The sequence below is a fragment of the Rana temporaria genome, chromosome 6 (assembly GCF_905171775.1).
Source record: "Rana temporaria chromosome 6, aRanTem1.1, whole genome shotgun sequence".
In the NCBI taxonomy this organism is placed as follows: domain Eukaryota; kingdom Metazoa; phylum Chordata; class Amphibia; order Anura; family Ranidae; genus Rana; species Rana temporaria.
The window spans coordinates 60095409-60115742 of record NC_053494.1 but is presented as its reverse complement, the minus strand read 5'-3'; the positions used below and the strand labels follow the sequence as shown (position 1 = coordinate 60115742).

Sequence of the window (20334 nt, the reverse complement as noted above, 5' to 3'; positions counted from 1 at the left end):
TTCTGTTTTGTTTGTCACTCTTTTTGTTTTGGTGCTTGCACTTTATGTGTGGCGAGTAGGGTGCTGGTCCTCGGGCCGGTCTCTGAAAGTCTTGGGAGTTGGTAGACTCGGCCTTCTGGTTAGGTTCACCGGCTCTCATGGGGTCTCCCTTCGGGGGAGCCTCACCGAGGAGGGTTCTGTTTCGGCAGTCCCTCCGAGGATGTTGGGTCCTTGTGGCTTCGGCTGCTTGGACCGAGATGGGTCCATATGGCTTCGGCTGTATGGACCACAGTAACTCTTTTCCCTGTCAGGAGCCTAACGCCCCGGGGGGTCAGAGACGGGACCTTTTCGGAGGACCACTGACGTATGCACCCGTCGCAGTTTTTTGTGATGTCACTCTTTAGGTGTGTGCACATTTTTCCCTGCAACGGGTGGAGTTTTTGGGTTGTGTTTTGCACGCCACAGGCTTTTCACCAGAAAAAAAACAGCTGGAGGCAGAATGGTTGCAAAACACTAAGGGTTTGTTACCTAACTCAGGGTTTCAAGACCAGTCCACCTCCAGCTGTTGCAAAACTACTACTCCCATCAGCCACGGTCTGTCAGTGCATGCTAAGAATTTTACTTTTGCTGCATCTAGGGTGCCACAGTTTAGAGACCCGTGCATAAAGGCCTGAAAAATGTGGGCCTGCAGAACTTATAATACTAGAAGTGCCAGCATTCCCAGGCATGCTGGAAGTTGTAGTTCTGCAACATCTAAAGGGCAATATGTATTCGAACGTCCTTGGGCCTTGAGGACCCAGAAGTCAGGACGTTCGCATACGTCCTATGTCCAAAAAAATGTTAAATTCATTATGCTAAATAACAAGGAAAAGTGCCTAAATACACATTTACCAACCAGGGTGTCTGCAGCTGTCCAGGCATGCTGGGACTTGTAGTTTTGTAAAAGCAGGAGACACATTGTTTGTGAAATACTAATATCTGATCATATATACTAACTTTTAAACTAGACTAAAATGCAGTTGAAGATAATGAAATAACAGTGGTCAAAATACTTACACAAATCAGCATCTTTTCCTCAGATACAGTGAAATTACTTCCAACCATCTTGCTCTGCGATTGCGTTGCGATCATAAAGTTGGAAACTGGCAAGGCTCCAGGAAATGGTCGCGTGTTGTTCGCGCGATTGCGCATGCGCGATCGAAAAATCGCGATCGCAATATTTTTTGGTTAAAATATCATAAATATTCGATTTCAGAGTGCTCCTACAGCAGTTTTCGAAATATCTGCAATCAATTTCGCATTCGCATTTTGTGAAATTGCGTTAAAATATCTCGAATATTCGATTTCAGAGTGAGCCAATCAGAGCGCTCCTACAGCATTTCTCGAAATTGCGCAATAAATATCGCATTCGCATGTTGCGATATTTCGATAAAATATAACGAATATTCTGAGCCAATCAGAGTGCTCCTACAGCATTTCTCGAAATTGCGCAATAAATATCGCATTCGCATGTTGCGATATTTCGATAAAATATCACGAATATTCTGAGCCAATCGGAGCGCTCCTCCAGCATTTGTCGAAATTGCGCAATAAATATCGCATTCGCATTTTGCGAAATTTCGATAAAATATCACAAATATTCTGAGCCAATCAGAGTGCTCCTAGCGCTGTTGTCGAAATTTCGCCATCAATATCGCATTCGCATTTTGCGAAATTTCGACAAAATATCAAGAATATTGTGAGCCAATTAGAGTGCTCCTACCGCAGTTATTAAAAATTCGCAATTATTTTCGCATTCGCAATAGCGAAAAATCGCAATCATTTAATTTTGACAAAATATCACGAATATTCGAATTTAGCGAATATATCTCGAATATTCGAATATATATTCGAGATATATCGCGAAATCGAATATGGCATATTCTGCTCAACACTAGTGGTGGGCTGGCTTATTAAACCATCCCCATACTCTGTGACCCAAGCTGACACTAGTGAACAGTCCACTGCAGTTGCCAGAGCGGCTTATTCTGCCTCCTTGTCCATAGCCAATCCTGCCATAGCCCCAGCATCATGCATTGAGGAGTCAGCTGAATTAATTGAACACAGCATCAGCCACTTGCTTCTTGGGGATGCACAGACATTACTTGATTCTGATGTTGGTTTTGAGGTAGAGGAAGGAAATAACATGAGCCTACAGAGAGGGGAGAACACTAATAAATAACAACTTGAAAGTCATGTTCCCCAGCCACAGTGTATTGCTAAGTTGGCTCCAGTGATGATGAGGATGAAGGGAATGATGAGGTCACTGACGCAACTTAAGTGCGGATAGAGCAGAGGAGTAAAGTGAGGGGGAGAAACAACCTCAATAGGACAGGATGTCCTTCAGAGGCAGCCATCATGGAAGAGTAGAGAGCAACCATCAGATCACAATAACAATTCCATCAGATTGTGGATCAGTTATATCCTGGCCCACTTTCCACAACTTAGCTGTGTGGGCCTTTTTTAGCACATGTGCAGCCGATCGCACTGTTGCAATTTTCAATCTCTGCTGCAAGCAGATCAAACATGGCAAAAACACCAGCCATTTGGGTACCACATGCTTGACAAGGCATTTAGCCTCCCACCACTCAGCCCATTGGCAAGAGCACCTGAAAGCCACATACAAGCGACACAGTTCTCCTCCTCACTCCTCACTCCTCACCTTTCATGTCTACACCTGCTATATCTCATGACCTCTCAGCAGCCTCCACTGACAGGGATGATGGCATAACAAAGGGTGTCACAGGTCCTTGCAACACATCTGCCAATAGCACACTATCAGCTGTTGAGTATAGCAGGCAAATTTCTCTGCCCCAACTGCTGAATTGAAAAAGGAAATACACCCCCTGCCCCCCACATGCCCAGTATCTAAATTCCAGCTTGTCCAAATTGCTGGCTTTACAACTCCTGTATTTCCATCTGGTGGATTCTGCTCCCTTACATGAACTTGCAGAATGTGCTGTACCACAATGGCAGGTTCCCAGTCACTATTTCTCTGCACGTAAGGCCATTCCAGCACCGTACCATCATGTGGAAAGCCATGTTTTGGCATTGTTGGGCAAGGCACTCAGCAGCAAGGTCCACTATAATGCTGACAGGTAGTCCAGCAAGCATGATCAAGGACAATATATTTTGTTAACAGCACATTGGGTAACTGCTTGCAACTAGAGAGGAGGCAGGACATGGCTCAGTGCTGGAGTTTTTCCCGCAATGTCTCCATACAGCTGGTTGTGATGATGCGAGATCTGGCATCTCCACCCCCTCATCCTCTATGCCCTTCTCTGCTGAATTGTCTTATGAACCACCAGTACCCCCTAAGCGTTCAAGGGGCCATTCAACGAGTCAGGCTAAAAGATGCCATGCAGACCATTCAGCTGGTCTGTCTAGGGTACAGGAGCCACACCAAAGCAGAGATTCATTCAGCTCTGTAGGGGCAGGTCCAGAGGTGATTCACGCCATGGAAGCGTGAGCCAGGAATGGTGGTGTGCAATAATGGCACTAACCTTCTGTCCACCCTTCGACAGGGAAAGTTGACACATATGCCATGCCTGGCACATGTCCTCAATTTGGTTGTGAAGCATTTCTTAAACAGGTAACCAGGTTTGCAAGATCTTCTAAGGCAGGCCAGAAGAGTCTGTAGCCATATCAAGCGCTCACACACAGCCAGTGTTTGGTTGGCTGGAATTCAGTGAGAATTCCACCTGCCTGCAAACCACTTGATTTTTGACCCACCAGGTGGAACTCAACTTTGACGATGCTGCAATGGCTACACCTACCAGGTGGAACTCAACGTTGGCAATGCTGCAATGGCTGCACACACAGCAGAGGGCCGTGAGGGTATGGCACAAGGCCAGGCTCAGGGAAGCTCTGATTTTTTACACTACACCAATGGCTGCTGATAAAGGATGCATGCACTGTACTGTCATAATTTGAGGAGGCGACAATGATGGTGAGTCGTGACAATGCATGCATCAGTGACACAATCCCTCTTGTGTTCCTGCTGGAGCATACTCTGCGTGGCACCTTGTGTTCCTGCTGGAGCATACTCTGTGTGGCACTCAAGGCAGAGCAGCAGGAGGAAGAGGAGCACTTCCTTTGCTCTCAATGCCCACTTTATGCAGACACAATTCTTGTGACACCACAGAACACACAAGAGGAGAGGGAGGAGGATTCTGGCAGTTTTGGAGGCATGGAAGCAGAGGAAGACATACATCAAACCTTAGGAGATAGTTTTAAATCCCCAGAAACCTTGGGAGTAGTACGTGGCTGGAAGGAGGCAGTTCAAGATACTGTTATCTCAGTGATCCAGAGGACTCTGCTTCTCATGCCTCTGCAAACTTGCTGTGCATTGGCTCCCTTATTCTTCAAAATCTGCGAAAGGACCCAAGAATTTGTGGCATCAAGGAGAAGGGTAATTGGTTGGCAATCCTCCTTGACCACCATTACAAGTCACAGAACTTATCCTGCCCTCGCAGAGGGAGCACAGGATGAAATATCTTGAGGAAACCTTAAAGTGGAGGTTTCATCAAAAAAACTATTTTGCTTTAAACTGTAGCTTACGACAAAAAAAGAAAAAAAAAATAATTTTTTACTCATCTGGAAATGCCTGTTGCTATGCGGTCCCACGAAATCTGCCTTTGAAACCACCTAGGATTCTGACATCATCTCCCTCTAATGCTCCTGGGAAATGTGTGTCATCATTTCCCAGGATGCAGTGCGCTGTCCAATTATCACTCCCCATCCAAGATTTCCAGGAAGTAAGTGCCTGTAGGCTTCACAATGCCCACAAGCAAAATGACAACGGTGTAGATATAGTTTTATAAACTATCTTTTTTGAATATCTATGCGGATCGGCGGCGGATTGTAAAATAGTAAGTGACCAGATTTATATTATAAAAACCCAGGATGAAAGGACATACATTTAAAAAATGCTAATTGTGGTTGGAACTCTGCTTTAAGGAGGAGTTTATGTAATGCCTTTCCAGATTCTGGTAGGTTACAGTCTCATGAAAAAGCTTGTTTTGAGGCTTCTGTTGGTCAAAGGAGAGCGGTGGAGAAGAGGGCCGCCTCAGTGATGCATTTTAGATTTTTGTTTACCCTCAGTGCCCAGGGCTGTCAGCTTCAAGATCCCATCGGCAGTGTTTGCATCATATGGTGAAAGATTATCTAAGGGTGAAAACAGGCATGGAAAGCTTTCCAGTAGACGAGCCACTGGGTTTCTTGGTCATGAGAATAGACCACTGGCCAGAACTTGCCCAGTATGCAATGGGGCTGCTCTGCATCCAGCGTGCTTTCTGAATGGATATTTGGTGCTGCCGGAGGTTTTGTGACAGATAAAAGAGTGTGTCTGTCTACAAACTCTGTTAAACAGCTGACATTTGTCAAAATGAATCAGTCCTAAATTAGCAGCAGCTATCAAGCCCCTGATGTCGATGTCGCTAAATAAAGAATTATTGGGATCTCGAATCTCTGCAAAACTGTCTAGGCTGCCTAGCTTTGTGGGTGTTAATTTTATCTTGAAGTACATTTTTTGGTATAGGTTTCATGGGCACAATTAATACCCAAGGACCAATTTTTCTGCACATGTTTGACAGGTGCATCAATTATTTTTTTAACAGATAAACTTTTATTAAGGTACAATGCAGATAGGCACATACATAATATAAACAACAGAAAGGAAAAAAAACAAGTCAGGTGCATCAATTTTTTTTATTTTTTACAGCAAGGCTAATTCTCAAGAGTACCTCTAGATGGTTACTGGGTGAAGGCACCACCAACACCCAAAGACCAAGTTTTCCGTAACTGTTTGACAGGGGCATCAAATTATTTATTTTTTTTACAGCAGGGTCAACTCTTGCTTTCATCAAGAGTACCTATATAGGGTTACGTTGTGAAGGCACCACTAGCACCCAAAGCCCATTTTTTCCACACCTGTTACTTCTATTCAAAGTCTGAGAAAAAGACACCAGCCTTTATCTTAAAAAAATGTTAACCTTGGTCTGGGTGTACTATAATTTGGCTTATCCACATTAAACTTGCTCACTGTGGTGCAAAACTTTGTTATTTCCATCCAAAATCTGCCAAAGCGACACCAGAAGTTATCCAAAAAATCTCGAACCTTTCTCCGAGTGCCTTTAAAATGTGGTCTCATCATACAGACTGTCTCCCCAAGCCATTGATTACTAAATAAAGAAAGCTTGCAGGGAAAAATCTAAATGTAATTTTTTTTCTTTATAAATGTCAGCTTTGCTGCAGCAGGTTCTATACACTGTACAGATGCGCCATTTTACAGGCAGACTAATGAGACCCCCCAGGCACTAAATTTAAAGGAATTTTTCATTGTTATTGTTTCACTTTAAACATGATTAAAATAATTTCTCCTTTAAAAACAATCTTTTTTAAAGGTGTGTGTGATGTGTGTTGCATAACCAATAAATTAACTTACATTTGTGTTGACTACAGGTGACAGAAAAGAGTAAGAAAATAGATTATGAAATTATAGTCCATACAGGAGCCATTTCTCCAAAAGAAGCCAAACCATCTCTGTTTATGAGGCTAATTGGTGATCATGGAAAGTCAAAAACACTTTTCCTCCAGAACACTCTGTATAGCAGTACTACCTCTAGTACTGGACAGGTAAGACATGGATTTTCCTGTTTCTAAATGACAAATGGGTAGATTCAGGTAGGGGCGCTCTAATTTGCGGCGGCGTAGCCTAGCGTGTTTACACTACGCCGCCTTAAGTAAGAGAGGCAAGTACATGATTCTCAAAGCACTTGCCTCCTTACTTAGGGCGGCGTAGTGTAAACGCGGCAGGCGTAAGGGCGCCTAATTCAAATGGGTTGGAGGGGGGCGTGTTTAATGGTAATGAGGCTTGACCTCACGTTTTTAAAGTTTTTTGGCTACTGCGCATGCACCGGGCACCTACATTTCCCAGTGCGCATTGCGGCTAAGTACGCCGTACGAGCCTATTGATTTAGACGTGGATGTAAACGACGTAACTCCCTATTCGCGGACGACTTACGCAAACAACGTAAAAAATTCGAACCTTGCGGTGGGAACGGCGGCCATACTTTAACATTGTTATTCCACCTAATAGGTGGAATAACTTTAGGCCTCCTAAGGCCTTACAGAAACGGCGTAAATCAACTGCGGCGGCCGGGCGTACGTTCGTGAATCAGCGTACAAACTAATTTACATAATCTACTGATAAGTCGGCCTAACTCTTACTGAATCTACCTATGTGAGCCTATAATTAGTGCCAAATTGCAGGGTATTTGGAAATGGAGACACTACTGGACATTGAGACTATTGAGGCCCCAGGAAGACTACATTTACCATTGTCTCTACTAAGAGCTCTTGCATACAGATGTAAATACAGGCATATGGGCATACAACATGAAATGCATATCTCTGTTCTTGATGCCCAAGAGGCCCAGCTGGTATGTAAATCTGCCCATAGAACTGTATTGACAGAATACTCTGTACATGGGTAACAGGCAGGTGCATCCTGGCATAGATTCTCAAATGCTAAACTTTAACTTTCACCCTTACGCCCATGTAAAGGTAAGTACCAGCATACAGCTCAATCTGTCAATACAGTCCTATGGGCATAATTACACACCAGCTAGGGCTCCTGGGTGTTGCAAATACAGGCATATTTTATACTGCACACCCATACTCCTATATTTACTGTATGTGCATGAGCCGTAAAGGTGATTCGTGATGCCTCAGGATGTGTGCATTAGTAAAGTCCTTTGTACTTTGACGTGATGGCAGTGTAGCTAAGAGAGGGTGTGACATTACATTTATAATGTCACCATGATTTATTTTGTTTTGAAGGTTGTTTCGTCCTATGTTAAAGCAAAAGATGTTGGAGAACTGAAGAAAATAATGCTGGGAGTTAATGAAAAAAAACAAGGTGTGTGCCTCTAAATTGTCTATGATCTAAAAATTAAAAAAAACATACAGTGCCTTGAAAAAGTATTCATACCTCTTGAAAATTTTCCACATTTTGACATGTTACAACCGAAAACATAAATATATTTTGTTGGGATTTTATGTAATAGACCAACACAAAGTTACACATAATTGTAAAGTGGACGAAAAATTACAAACGGTTTTCAAAATTTTACAAATAAATATCTTAAAAGTATGGCGTGTATTTGTATTCAGCCCCCTTTACTATGATACCCCTAACTAATATCTAGTGGAACCAATTGCCTTCAGAAGTCACCCAATTAGTAAATAGAGTCCACCTGGGTGTAATTTAATCTCAGTATAAATGCAGCTGTTTTGTGAAGCCCTCAGAGATTTGTTAGATCACCTTGGTGAACAAACAGCATCATGAAGGCCAATGAACACACTAGACAGGTCAGGGATAAAGTTGTGGAGAAGTTTAAAGCAGTTTAAAGGGTTAGGTTATAAAAAACATCCCAAGCTTTGAACATCTCACGGAGCACTGTTCAACTCATCATCTGAAAATGGAAAGAGTATGGCACTGCAAACCTACCAAGACTTGGCCATCCACCTAAACTGACAGGCCGGGCAAGAAAAGCATTAATCAGAGAAGCAGCCAAGAGGCCCATGGTACCTCTAGAGGAGCTGCAGAGATCCACAGCTCAGATGGGAGATTCTGTCCACAGGACAACTATTAGTCGTGCACTTCACAAATCTGGCAAGGAGAAAACCATTGTTGAAGGAAAGCTATAAGAAGTCCTGTTTGCAGTTTGCGAGAAGCCATGTGGGGAACACAGCAAATATGTGGATGAAGGTGCTCTGGTCAGATGAGACAAAATGTGTTACTTTTTGGCCTAAAAGTAAAACGATATGTGTGGCGGAAAACTAACACTGAACTTCAACCTGAACATACTATCCCCACCGTGAAACATGGTGGTGGTAGCATCATGTTGTGGGGATGCTTTTCTTCAGCAGGGACAGGCAAGCTGGTCAGAGTTCATGGGAAGATGGATATAGCCAAATACAGGGCAATTTTAGAAGAAAACCTGTTATGCCACATACACACGGTGGAAAACGGTGGATTTTTTTACGATTGAATTTTGGCTCAAACTTGTGTTGCATACACACGGTCACACAAAATTCCGAACGTCAAGAATGCAGTGACGTACAACACTACAACAAGCCGAGAACAATTAAGTTCAATGATTCTGAGCATGCGTGTTTTTTTGTGTGTTGGAATTGCATACAGACGATCGGAATTTCCGTCTGAAAATTTGAGAACCAGCTCTCAAATTTTTGCTGTAGGAAATTCTGACAGAAAAAGTCTGATGGGGTCTACACACGGTCGGAAAATATTTGGACAGCCGCACTCCTGAAAAAGATTACTGAATTGTCCTTTAATGGTAAAATGGAATACACTACAAGTGTGTATGCGGAATTAGAGTCTGCAAAAGACTTGAGACTGGGGCGGAGGTTCACTGTCCAGCAGGACAACAACTATATACATACAGCCAGAGCTACAATAGAATGGTTTAAATCAAAGCATACAGTATTCATGTGTTAGAATGGCCAAGTCAAAGTCCAGACCTAAATCCAATTGAGAATCTGTGGCAAGACTTGAAAATTGCTGTTCACAGATGCTCTCCATCCAATCTGACAGAGCTTGAGCTATTTTGCAACCAGGAATGGGCAACAAAAATTCACTCTCTAGATGTGCAAAGCTGGTCGAGACATACTTAATTTATGTTTTAAAAAGCCAGCAGCTGCAAATACTGCAGCTGCTGACTTTTAAAAAATGAACACTTAACTGTCCAGCGTGCCCGCGAAGTCGGCAGAAGAGGACAAGCAATCGATAGGTCCTCGGATGCTGCCGCCGCCATGCTCGGTGAGGGAATCGGGAAGTGAAGCCTTGTGGCATGCACAAGTAGCGTGGCGCGCCCTCACTGGTCCCGGATCTCTCCTGGGAACACTGTGTTTCCCAGAAGACAGCAGGGGGGTGACACTAAGGGGTGTGACTCCTGCGGTAGTCAATACCCGGAAGTGGTGCAAATACCTGTCTTAGACAGGAATCTGCACCCCCCTCCCCCTGAAAGGTGCCAAATGTGACACCGGAGGGGGGTTCCAAAAAGTGGAAATTTTTGGGTGGAACTCCGCTTTAAGACGACTTGCAGCTGTATTTGCAGCGAAAGGTTCTTCTACAAAGTATTAACTCATAGGGGCTGAATACAAATGTCCCCCACACTTTTCACATATTTATTTGTAAAAAAAAAAAAAAAAATTTATCATTTTCCTTCCACTTCATAATTATGTGCCACTTTGTGTTGGTCTATCACATAAAATCCAAATAAAATAAATTTACATTTTTGGTTGTAACATAACAAAATGTGGAAAATTTCAACGCACTGTATATACATTCTACCTACAGAAGCTAAGTGTAAGCTTTTAATACATATGTATTTTCTATTAGATTGTAGGTGCTATTGCATAGACGTTTCTATATTGAAAGGAAAAACAAAATATGTGTTCCCCTGCAACAAATGGCTCTCACGTCAAATTGTCATGATCTACGTTGGAAAATGTGACTCTCTGGACAGCAATTCACAGGCAGGATTTAAAGGTAATGACTAGTTTATTATAGCAACAAGTAAAAAATATTGTATTTTTTTTCAAAATTGTCGTTCTTTTTTGTTTATAGCGCAAAAAATAAAAACCGCAGAGGTGATCAAATACCACCAAAAAAAAGGACATCAATTTTGTTTGGGGGCCACGTCGCACGACCGCGCAATTGTCAGTTTAAGCGACGCAGTGCCGGAAGCTGAAATTTCACCTGGGCAGGAGGGGGGTATATGTGCCCAGTAAGCAAGTTGTTAAAGGAACCTATTCATAAGTACCTATTTAGAAGAACCTATTTAGAAAATAAAAAATGAACCTTTACAACCCCTCCAGAGGTGCCTTGACAAAATGCCTAAAACTTGCCCAAAAATTGTATACAAGCCACCAGGTGGATCAAGCTTGCCTTTTAGTTACACAAAGTCCCATGTTTTCCTTGTGCGCCATTACGACCTTGTAGCCTCCGGCATCCTAAGAACCAATAACATCATCAGCTAATAAGAAGGATGTGAGAAATTATACCGCTCTAAAAACTGCTGATCCCTTGGCTTTGCTTCCCTCCCACTGAGGCTGGGTTCACACTACTACACTACTTTCATCCTACTTTGCTCTGCTACATTGGTCCTACATTTATCCTACATTGGTCCTACATCCATCCTACTTTCATGAACAGGATACTACTTTGGTCCGACTTCAATGATATTCAATGGGCCTGAAGTAGGATCAATGTAGGACCAAAAGTAGTACAGGGAGCATTTTCAAAGTCGGACCGACTTGTGTAGGACGCTACAAGACGCTCTCATAGGGAAACATTGAACACAGAGCAAAGTAGGATGAAAGTAGTGTAGTAGTGTGAACCCAGCCTAAGGCTGGGTTCACACTACTACACTACTTTCATCCTACTTTGCTCTGCTACATTGGTCCTACATTTATCCTACATTGGTCCTACATCCATCCTACTTTCATGAACAGGATACTACTTTGGTCCGACTTCAATGATATTCAATGGGCCTGAAGTAGGATCAATGTAGGACCAAAAGTAGTACAGGGAGCATTTTCAAAGTCGGACCGACTTGTGTAGGACGCTACAAGACGCTCTCATAGGGAAACATTGAACACAGAGCAAAGTAGGATGAAAGTAGTGTAGTAGTGTGAACCCAGCCTAAACCAACAAGGTGCTGGCTATGCACAGGTGCATTAGATAGAAGAAGGTCCTGGACTGCCGCACTCCTTAAAACGATGTATTTATTACACAAATAGAATCCAAAAAACAACCAAAGCGATGCAGACAAAATGAAGTGAACGACAGGAAAAGGTGGCTGACATGTTTCACATCATGTGGTGTTTACTTGTAGCCATGATGTGAAACATGTCAGCCACCTTTTCCTGTCGTTCACTTAATTTTGACTGCATCGCTTTGGTTGTTTTTTGGATTCTATTTGTATAATAAAGACATTGTTTTAAGGAGTGCGGCAGTCCAGGACATTCTTCTATCTAATAAGAAGGATGTCGGTCGTCTGCACAGTATCCTTGTTTGTCTCTGTCAGCGCTGGGGTCACATTAGCTGAGTGACGGTGAAAAACTGAAGAAGAGAAATACCTCCAACATTGGGTGTCCTACATGTGTGGATATTGATGCATTATGTAAAGCATCGTACACACGATCAGTCCATCCGATGAGAACGGTCTGATGGACCGTTGTCGTCGGTTAACCGATGAAGCTGACTGATGGTCCGTCGCCTACACACCATTGGTTAAAAAAACAATCGTGTCAGAATGCGGTGACGTAAAACACAATGACGTGCTGAAAAAAACCGAAGGTCAATGCTTCCAAGCATACGTCGACTTGATTCTGAGCATGCATGGATTTTTAACCGATGGTCGTGCCTACTAACGATCGGTTTTGCCCTATCGGTTAGGAATCCATCGGTTAAATTTAAAACAAGTTGGCTTTTTTTTAACCTATGGTTAAATAACCTATGGGGCCCACACACGATCGGTTTTGACTGATGAAAACGGTCCATCAGACCGTTGTCCTCTGGTTAACCTATCGTGTGTACGAGGCCTTAAACTATTAGAATAGCTTTTTACATTTGGGAATGGGGTGCCTTGAGGCTGTCCATAATTTTAAAGGGTGCCTTGACTGAAAAATTAGAAACACTGACCTAGGGTGCCCCAAGAGATTCCATTAATTTGTAGGGATTTCCCCTTACTTCCTGTTTTGGCTATTGGACAGAAACTGAAACTCCCCAGTGGGACACAGATGGCAAAAATACACCTTATTGGCATTTTAAACCTCCCTTACGATATCCAAAATGAAAAAAAAAGTTGTGCCTATACTATCCTACTTTAAATATAAATACCATAGTTGTATCATAAAATATTGGCAATTCTGTCAAATGTGTCTTGACTGTGGGAATAGACAAATAAATAGAATTAGGGGTTTGTTTATAAAGGATTTGCTGGTAAAATGTTCTGGTCCACTCAGCAGAATGCATCTCAGGTCTTTTTACCCACTTTTATTGATCCAAACATCAAAGTAACACAGTGTTCCCCACCCAGGAGTTGTTTAGCCTTACAATGGATACAAACACCTTGTCTGCCTTGTCATAGTCCTAGGCTGACAAAAGTAAGCCTGCCCGCCACTACAGGACCTGTATGGCTTCTCACCAGAATATGTTCTCCCATACGTTTTCTGTTTGGAGATGCCTCTGCTTTCTAAGCTGCCAATACAGCATTTAAAGGGCAAGTATGTGAAGTATTACCTACACTTGCATGCAACCACACTGGCTTAAGTTGCCCAGGGATACTTTAAAAGCTTCTAATGAGTAATAGCTAGATTCAGTAAGAGTTAGGTCGGCGTATCAGTAGATACGCCGCTTTAGGCTACGCCGCCGTAACTTAGCAGGCAAGTACTATGTGAATCATGTACTTGCCTCGCTAACTTACGGCGGCGTAGTGTAAACACGATACGCTACGCCGCCACCCTTACTGAATCTAGCTATAAGTTTTCAAGAGGGATATCTGAGTATTTCAATCTGGGTCACACCAGCCATATTACAGTCATTTACAATACATGGCATGTTTATAGGAAATAACAACACTTAAGCAAAGACATTGTTGTGTATGCTCTAGCTGTATGGCCTTCATAGAGTTTTGCAGTAGCAAAAATCCAGATATATCAACTGAGCTCACAATAGGACATTTTCTTTATGCTAACACTTTTATTTCAGCTTTGAAAGGGTGACAATGAAAGAGGCTCAAACTTTCAAATATCCAGCACATTCTTAAGGGGCTCAGTACTCCTACCTCTCCCCTTTAGCTCCTCCTTGCAGAGCTCTATGCTATATTCTCTAAATGTTGCACTATTCATCTCAAACTTACTCTCCCAGAGTTTCCAAAATGGTGGAACATCCTTCCCCAAACTAGTATCCTGTTATAAAGCATAGCCTCTGCTTTAGACAGTACTTTACTACTTGGAGCTTCTATCTCTGCTTTTGCTTAAAAGCAATTGCCCATCTCACTGCAACTGTCAGCATATCATACTAGTATTTAAAGGATATGATCACATTCTCAAGAAAAAATAAAAATCAACCTATCTTCAAATATCCTGGCCACCCCCTCAGAGCAAGTATCCATTGTAATGCTCACAATGGCAAGTGCTCTTTGGTCAGTGCAGCCATGTGACTGTGCTGCTAATAAGAAATGCTTCAATAATTGGATAAGATCCACCGTGACTAGGAAAGTCAGCAAGTCAGGAAAGTTAGCAAGAAAAAGCCATCACTCCTAGTAACATCACTTCCCCTTTAAACCTGTCATAGTTGTTGCTACTCCAGTCTATGACCCAGTAGGCCAGCTCAAACTTTTCGACCGGAAGGGGCAGTACTGACTAGTGTATTTGGGTCATGCTTTTTGTATAGCAACCGTCTCAAAGGCATTCACAAACGTTCACATCATCAACTGGCAACATACATTACAGATATAACGTCAGATAGCCTAATTGCTTCAATGTTACAGGTGCAACAGCACTAACCTGCTTCTGGGCAGCCCTCGGCTCTTTCACTGTACTGAGAGCTGGCCTCCAATTCCCTGTAGCTAGGATCACTGCCAAATGATGGTTACACCAGTCTATGGCAGGCTACCACACTGGTGGGTTCTATTTGGGCAATTGTGCCAAAACAGCTTTTAAGCAAGCATTTGACTCACAGTTGGTGGCTAAAACCCTCCGTATTACCCCCACAAGAAAGAACTATCCTGGCACTTTAGGCGTGCCAATTGGTATCACTATGACAAGCAAGCTTGCAGCTACCCACCATACTGATAACAGTAGTAATATAATGCACTATGCATAGTCCCTTAGCCCCCAAGAAGGGGTTCCAGCAATGGTGGTCTATCTGCCACCTGCCTGGATTACTGGACTTTTTTTTCCCTGCGCAGGGATGGGAAGGGGGGCGTATATATGGGGGCATGTTTTCTTTTTTTCTTTGGTTGAAAAAAAAAATGTTTCCTTGTGACAGAATGTATTTTTCTAAAATAAAGAAATCTTGCGAGCCTCCACTCGAAAATAGCTATTATGCGGATAGCTGCTGGCGATGATCACGTCTCATAAATTCGTGCAAAGTAAATATATATAGAAACGCAGCTCTATCTTTAAAGAATGTATAGCAAAACATATGTACAAATAATTCAAATAAATTGCTATAATGCAATAGATACGTAAACACTATAACCCAATCAACATAATTGAATCACGTCTAACTAATATTAAATTAAAGTGACAATAGTGCAATGAAAGTGCTTATTATGTGAAACAACATAAAACATACTAATACTGTGATGCATAGAAATTAGATTAAAGTGCTGTAGTGCATATATATGTGATATCCCAAAATTATATCACATCAAATTCATAAAGTCCATAAATAGTTAATCCTTCATGCAGTGATCCAAACGTGTTGGTGTGTTCACACATTGGTGCTCCCCCCTAGGTAATAAACGCTCACCTCAGAGCGTGTGACATCACATTCAAGTTTGGTCAGAACACGCATGTGAACCACCTCTGGGTTCTGTGAATACTGTGAAATCCTGGGTTGCCCAATAGCGTGGTCTCCATGTATATATGTAAGATGACAGAAAAGGCGAGATAGTGTGATATTGTTATAAAAACTGTTAAACACAAACCCCAGTCAGGGGTACTTGCATGGACAAGGTGCATCAGTGCACCGCTTTAAAAAAAGTAGATAACGCTGGGATCATATGAGATGATGTGCGTCTCCTCCTCGAACAGACCAGCTGCCTTCCGTACCGTCCTGTCCCCTCCTCTGCACGTGTCGATACAGTTTGGGCAAGTCTTACATCAAATCCTTTATATAAATGGACCCTATGATACATCAAATGACTTTCAGTTTGGCTCATATGGATTCAAATCTGACATGGATATAATTTCTGGCCAGCCAGTGAAAATATGCTGCAGCATATATTCTGCACTTGGCTTCCATCACTTGTTATTTTTGTGACATTAAGGTTCCCCCTTTACTCAATTATTTTTATTTGGTATGTTATAGGGAATATCTAGAAATGTTAATTATGTCTAAGGCCTCGTACACACGACCGAACATGTCTGCTGAAACTGGTCCGCGGACCAGTTTCCGCGGACATGTTCGGTCGTGTGTATGGCCGACCAGACAATTTTCCGGCGGATCGGACAGGTTTTCAGCGGACAAATGTTTCTTAGCATGCTAAGAAACATGTCCGCTGGAAGCCTGTCCGTCGGACATGTTCGGTCGTCTGTACGACTCACCGGACATGTCCGCTTGGCCAAAAGCCCTCGCATGCCTCAAAGTGATTCGACGCATGCGTGGAAGCATTGACCTTCCAGGGTCGCGCACGTCGCCGCGTCATCATCGCGGCGACGGCGCGGCCACGTCACCGCATTCGCTGTCCGCGGGAAATTTGGTCTGATGGTGTGTACAGCCATCAGACCAAAATCCGCCAGCGGACATGTCCGATGAAAACGGTCCGCGGACCGTTTTCATCGGACATGTCCCGTCGTGTGTACGAGGCCTAAGCAGTATGCTGAAAAACAGCAGTGCACATGCTGGTATGTGAGGGTGCCTAGGCACAACTGTGCATACAGTGTCATAGCTGTGTATCTGAAATTTAGGAAGCACTGTGGCCTCTGCCTACTAGATTTACGAGATTTTAATTAATTTTGGTGATGTCATTACTGTGCTGCTTACTGGAGGGGAGTCTGCATCGTACACTTCTCCCCGCTTCTGCCTAATTCTTTCTGTGTTTGCATGCTTTGTGAACCTCTCTTGCTGCTTTTGCTGCTTCTTGAATATTCACCCTGCAGTTCTCAGATCACAAGTCATCAAGGGACATTGCTGACATAAGGAAACAAAGCCATATTCCTTTACCAAGATGGAAGCCCCCACCCAGAAACAAGGTATGGTAACTCACTAATGTTGAAAAGACCAGCTGCAGGGAATCTGAAGGCAATGTTGGTGAATAGTCCTTTGTCCTCTGCTAGCCTTTTTTGAGCACGGCTTCTGAAGTTCAGTTTTCCATTATCTAGTAAATATTGGTGTTTTAATAAGATTAACTGAGTTAAGCTGGCCATAAACTGCTAGTTTCATATGATCTTTTGTATGAAAAATGTTCACAGTATCTTTGATAATGCCTACAGGGACTTGACGAGTGTTGTTCAAAACGTTGTTTGCTTTTAATATTCAATTTTGGGATACATGTAATTTCCTGAGCGTAAACCACATACACTGTTAAAATATATTTAGTTTGAGAAAAAAATTCCATCCTGATTCTTCAATTTTTCTCACCACTATGATTGCAAACGTCTATCAATTTGACCCTACTAATGTGGTTAATATGCCAGGACCTCCTTGTATTCCTTGTCGACTAGTGACTATAGTTTTGTGATGTGTGATTTATTTCAGATACAGAAAACCATCAAACAGGAAAAACATGTCGATTTTCTGCTGACAGTAGCAATGCACTCTACAGGAATAATAATCAATTTCTGATAACATCCAAGATGGCTGACTTAAATTCATGTGAAAGCACTGGAAAGGTTGAAGGCACTAAAGTAGAGGATATTGTTTATAAAGAAAGCAGTACTGAGACAGACGTTTCTAAGACGATTGAAGCTAAAAAAATAAACGGTGTTCAAACAATCAATACTAAGTCACCTGAATCATCCAAGAGATATAAAAATAAAGCATCAAAGAGGACAATGGAAAAAAGAAATGCTTCTTCAGAGGTAAAATTCCAAAATGTCCCCTGTTCTAAAGAGACCTCTGTGATAAGAAATCAAAGTGAAAGAGATCAAAAAGAATCTGTTCAGATCCCCATCCCGGAAGACAAGCACTTCAATACCACAACAAAAGATCGTGAACCTGAACCTGTGATTGATAATAATATCACAGATATGAGGGAAGAAGAAATACCTATGAAGATCTCCACGAACATAAATGGTCCTCCTACAGTAGAACATAGGAGAGCAAGCAGCCCAGTCGGCTATGTATTCTTCTCCCATGAAAGACAAGGGCCAGCTATCCTTGATGAAGTAAATATTCACGCCAGGAGAAACACAGGAAGTTCAATAAATCCTGACTCAAAGGGTGAAAACACAGAACCAACTGAGAGCATTAAGGAAAGAGATAATGATAAGGAAGGAGCATCACAACTTTATTTATTACAACAAATTCTATTGAAATCAGAAGGCAATTGGACAGATAGCCCTCCTGGAGCCAATTCTCAATCTTCTATAGCCAACTTGGTAAATCTAGAAAAAACAGAGAGCGAGCATGATGAATCTGATCAAGGCCATGAAGCCCACAGTGCCCATGCACAGGATGGTGGTTGTGATTGCCCATATTACCCACTAGACACTGAGGCTGTACAAAATTCAGGCTGCCTCTGTTCATGGGAAGACTGCTGCAGCTATGATTCAGACTCCACACTCAATGAGGAGTACTTGTTCTCTGATAACTCTTTGGCTCTGAGTCCTTCAGAAGACGAAGAATGTGAAATCTATTCAAAATCGATTTATCTGGATAAAGACACAAAGGAATTGCCACAACAAATGCTTCAAGTAGGTGCTGCAATGCATGACATACATTTATATTGTACAGTATTGTTCAGTATGGGGTTCCTGAACTGAACATCAACTCCCATCATTATTGATTGAACACCTAATTTTCTCCTCTGTTAAAGGGGAGTTCCACCCACAATTTCACTTTTTAAATATAAATACCCCTGTAATACACAAGCTTAATGTATTCTAGTAAAGTTAGTCTGTAAACTAAGGTCCGTTTTGTTAGGTTGTTACAGCATTTAAATAGTTTATAATCTAGAAATAGACTGTGGCCATCTTAAGTGTGGGCATCATGAAGCCAGACTGTATGACTTCCTGGATTTCAGCTTTGCATATCTCGTACATGCTCAGTGCACAAGCAATGTAATAGGTTTCAGTCAGGTTTGCAAGGACTACTGGGAAACATGATGCCTATCCCAGAAACCCTTGCAAATAGCCTAGGCAAATAAGGAGGAGGAAGTAATGAAGGACTACAAAATAAAGGTATTTACAAGCAACAAATTAAATAAAAATTGTCCATTCTGAACACTATGAGATTAGAGCATGCAACACAGACAAACATAAAAAAATGGGTGGAACTCCACTTTAAGTTTTTTTATATGGTAGTTTGTGTTTATAATTGTGTAGCAATATTAGAAAACAAGATACATTAAAACCTTGGTTTGCGAGCATAATTCGTTCCAGAAACATGCTTGTAATCCAAAGCACTTGTATATCAAAGCATTTTTTTACAGGGTATAAAAGAGAAGAGAGGCACCTCTAAGTGTAGCAATAAGTTGCTAAATGTTGTAATAATATATATGTGAAAGGTCTACAGCGCTACTATAGTGAAAAATTAATTATATCACTTAATCAATAAATAAATGAAAAAGCAGCAATTATAACGGTGAACTAAACCAAGCAAAATATGTGAAAAAGGATAATGCGCTAAATCAACTGATTAAATAAGGTGTCAACACATCAAAATTACTGGAGGAAAAGGACAAATTGATACAAAGAATAAAGTTCCAAATTCTATATATATATCGTCCCTTGTTGCTGTAATCCTGAAGGCAACTCAGAAACACTTTGCCAAACCACACACGCACAGTGTGTGAGATATAACCAGCTTGATGATGTAATGATCAAACCTGTCAGGTCAAAAGTGCTTTCCACCAGGTATTCACGTGTTCAGATATGCAAAGAAAGGGAGACAGAGAAAAGACCGATAGTGTGATACCGTTAATGAAACACCAGCGTCTCACAACACTCAGAACATCACTCACGAATCCCCGATATTAAATAGGCTTCAGCGTGTGTGCATGTAAGCTGCTCAGCTTGTCAGGCTCCTCATCCGGCACCTCCGTGCGTCCCGTCACTCAATAGGGGAGGAGCTTGAGTGACGGGACGCACGGAGGTGCCGGATGAGGAGCCTGACAAGCTGAGCAGCTTACATGCACACACGCTGAAGCCTATTTAATATCGGGGATTCGTGAGTGATGTTCTGAGTGTTGTGAGACGCTGGTGTTTCATTAACGGTATCACACTATCGGTCTTTTCTCTGTCTCCCTTTCTTTGCATATCTGAACACGTGAATACCTGGTGGAAAGCACTTTTGACCTGACAGGTTTGATCATTACATCATCAAGCTGGTTA

General features: G+C 42.2%; 1 protein-coding gene across 2 annotated transcripts in view; it reads left to right on the top strand.

The window, feature by feature from the left end:
• LOC120943533 overlaps positions 1-20334 on the top strand; it is a 77187-nt gene that overhangs the window by 43380 nt on the left and 13473 nt on the right. For both annotated transcript variants that reach the window (XM_040356892.1, XM_040356893.1), the window contains exons 8-11: positions 6481-6654; positions 7861-7939; positions 10445-10594; positions 17540-18696. In XM_040356892.1, the coding sequence (XP_040212826.1) occupies positions 6481-6654; positions 7861-7939; positions 10445-10594; positions 17540-18696 (1560 nt within the window). The remainder of the gene's footprint in view (positions 1-6480; positions 6655-7860; positions 7940-10444; positions 10595-17539; positions 18697-20334) is intronic.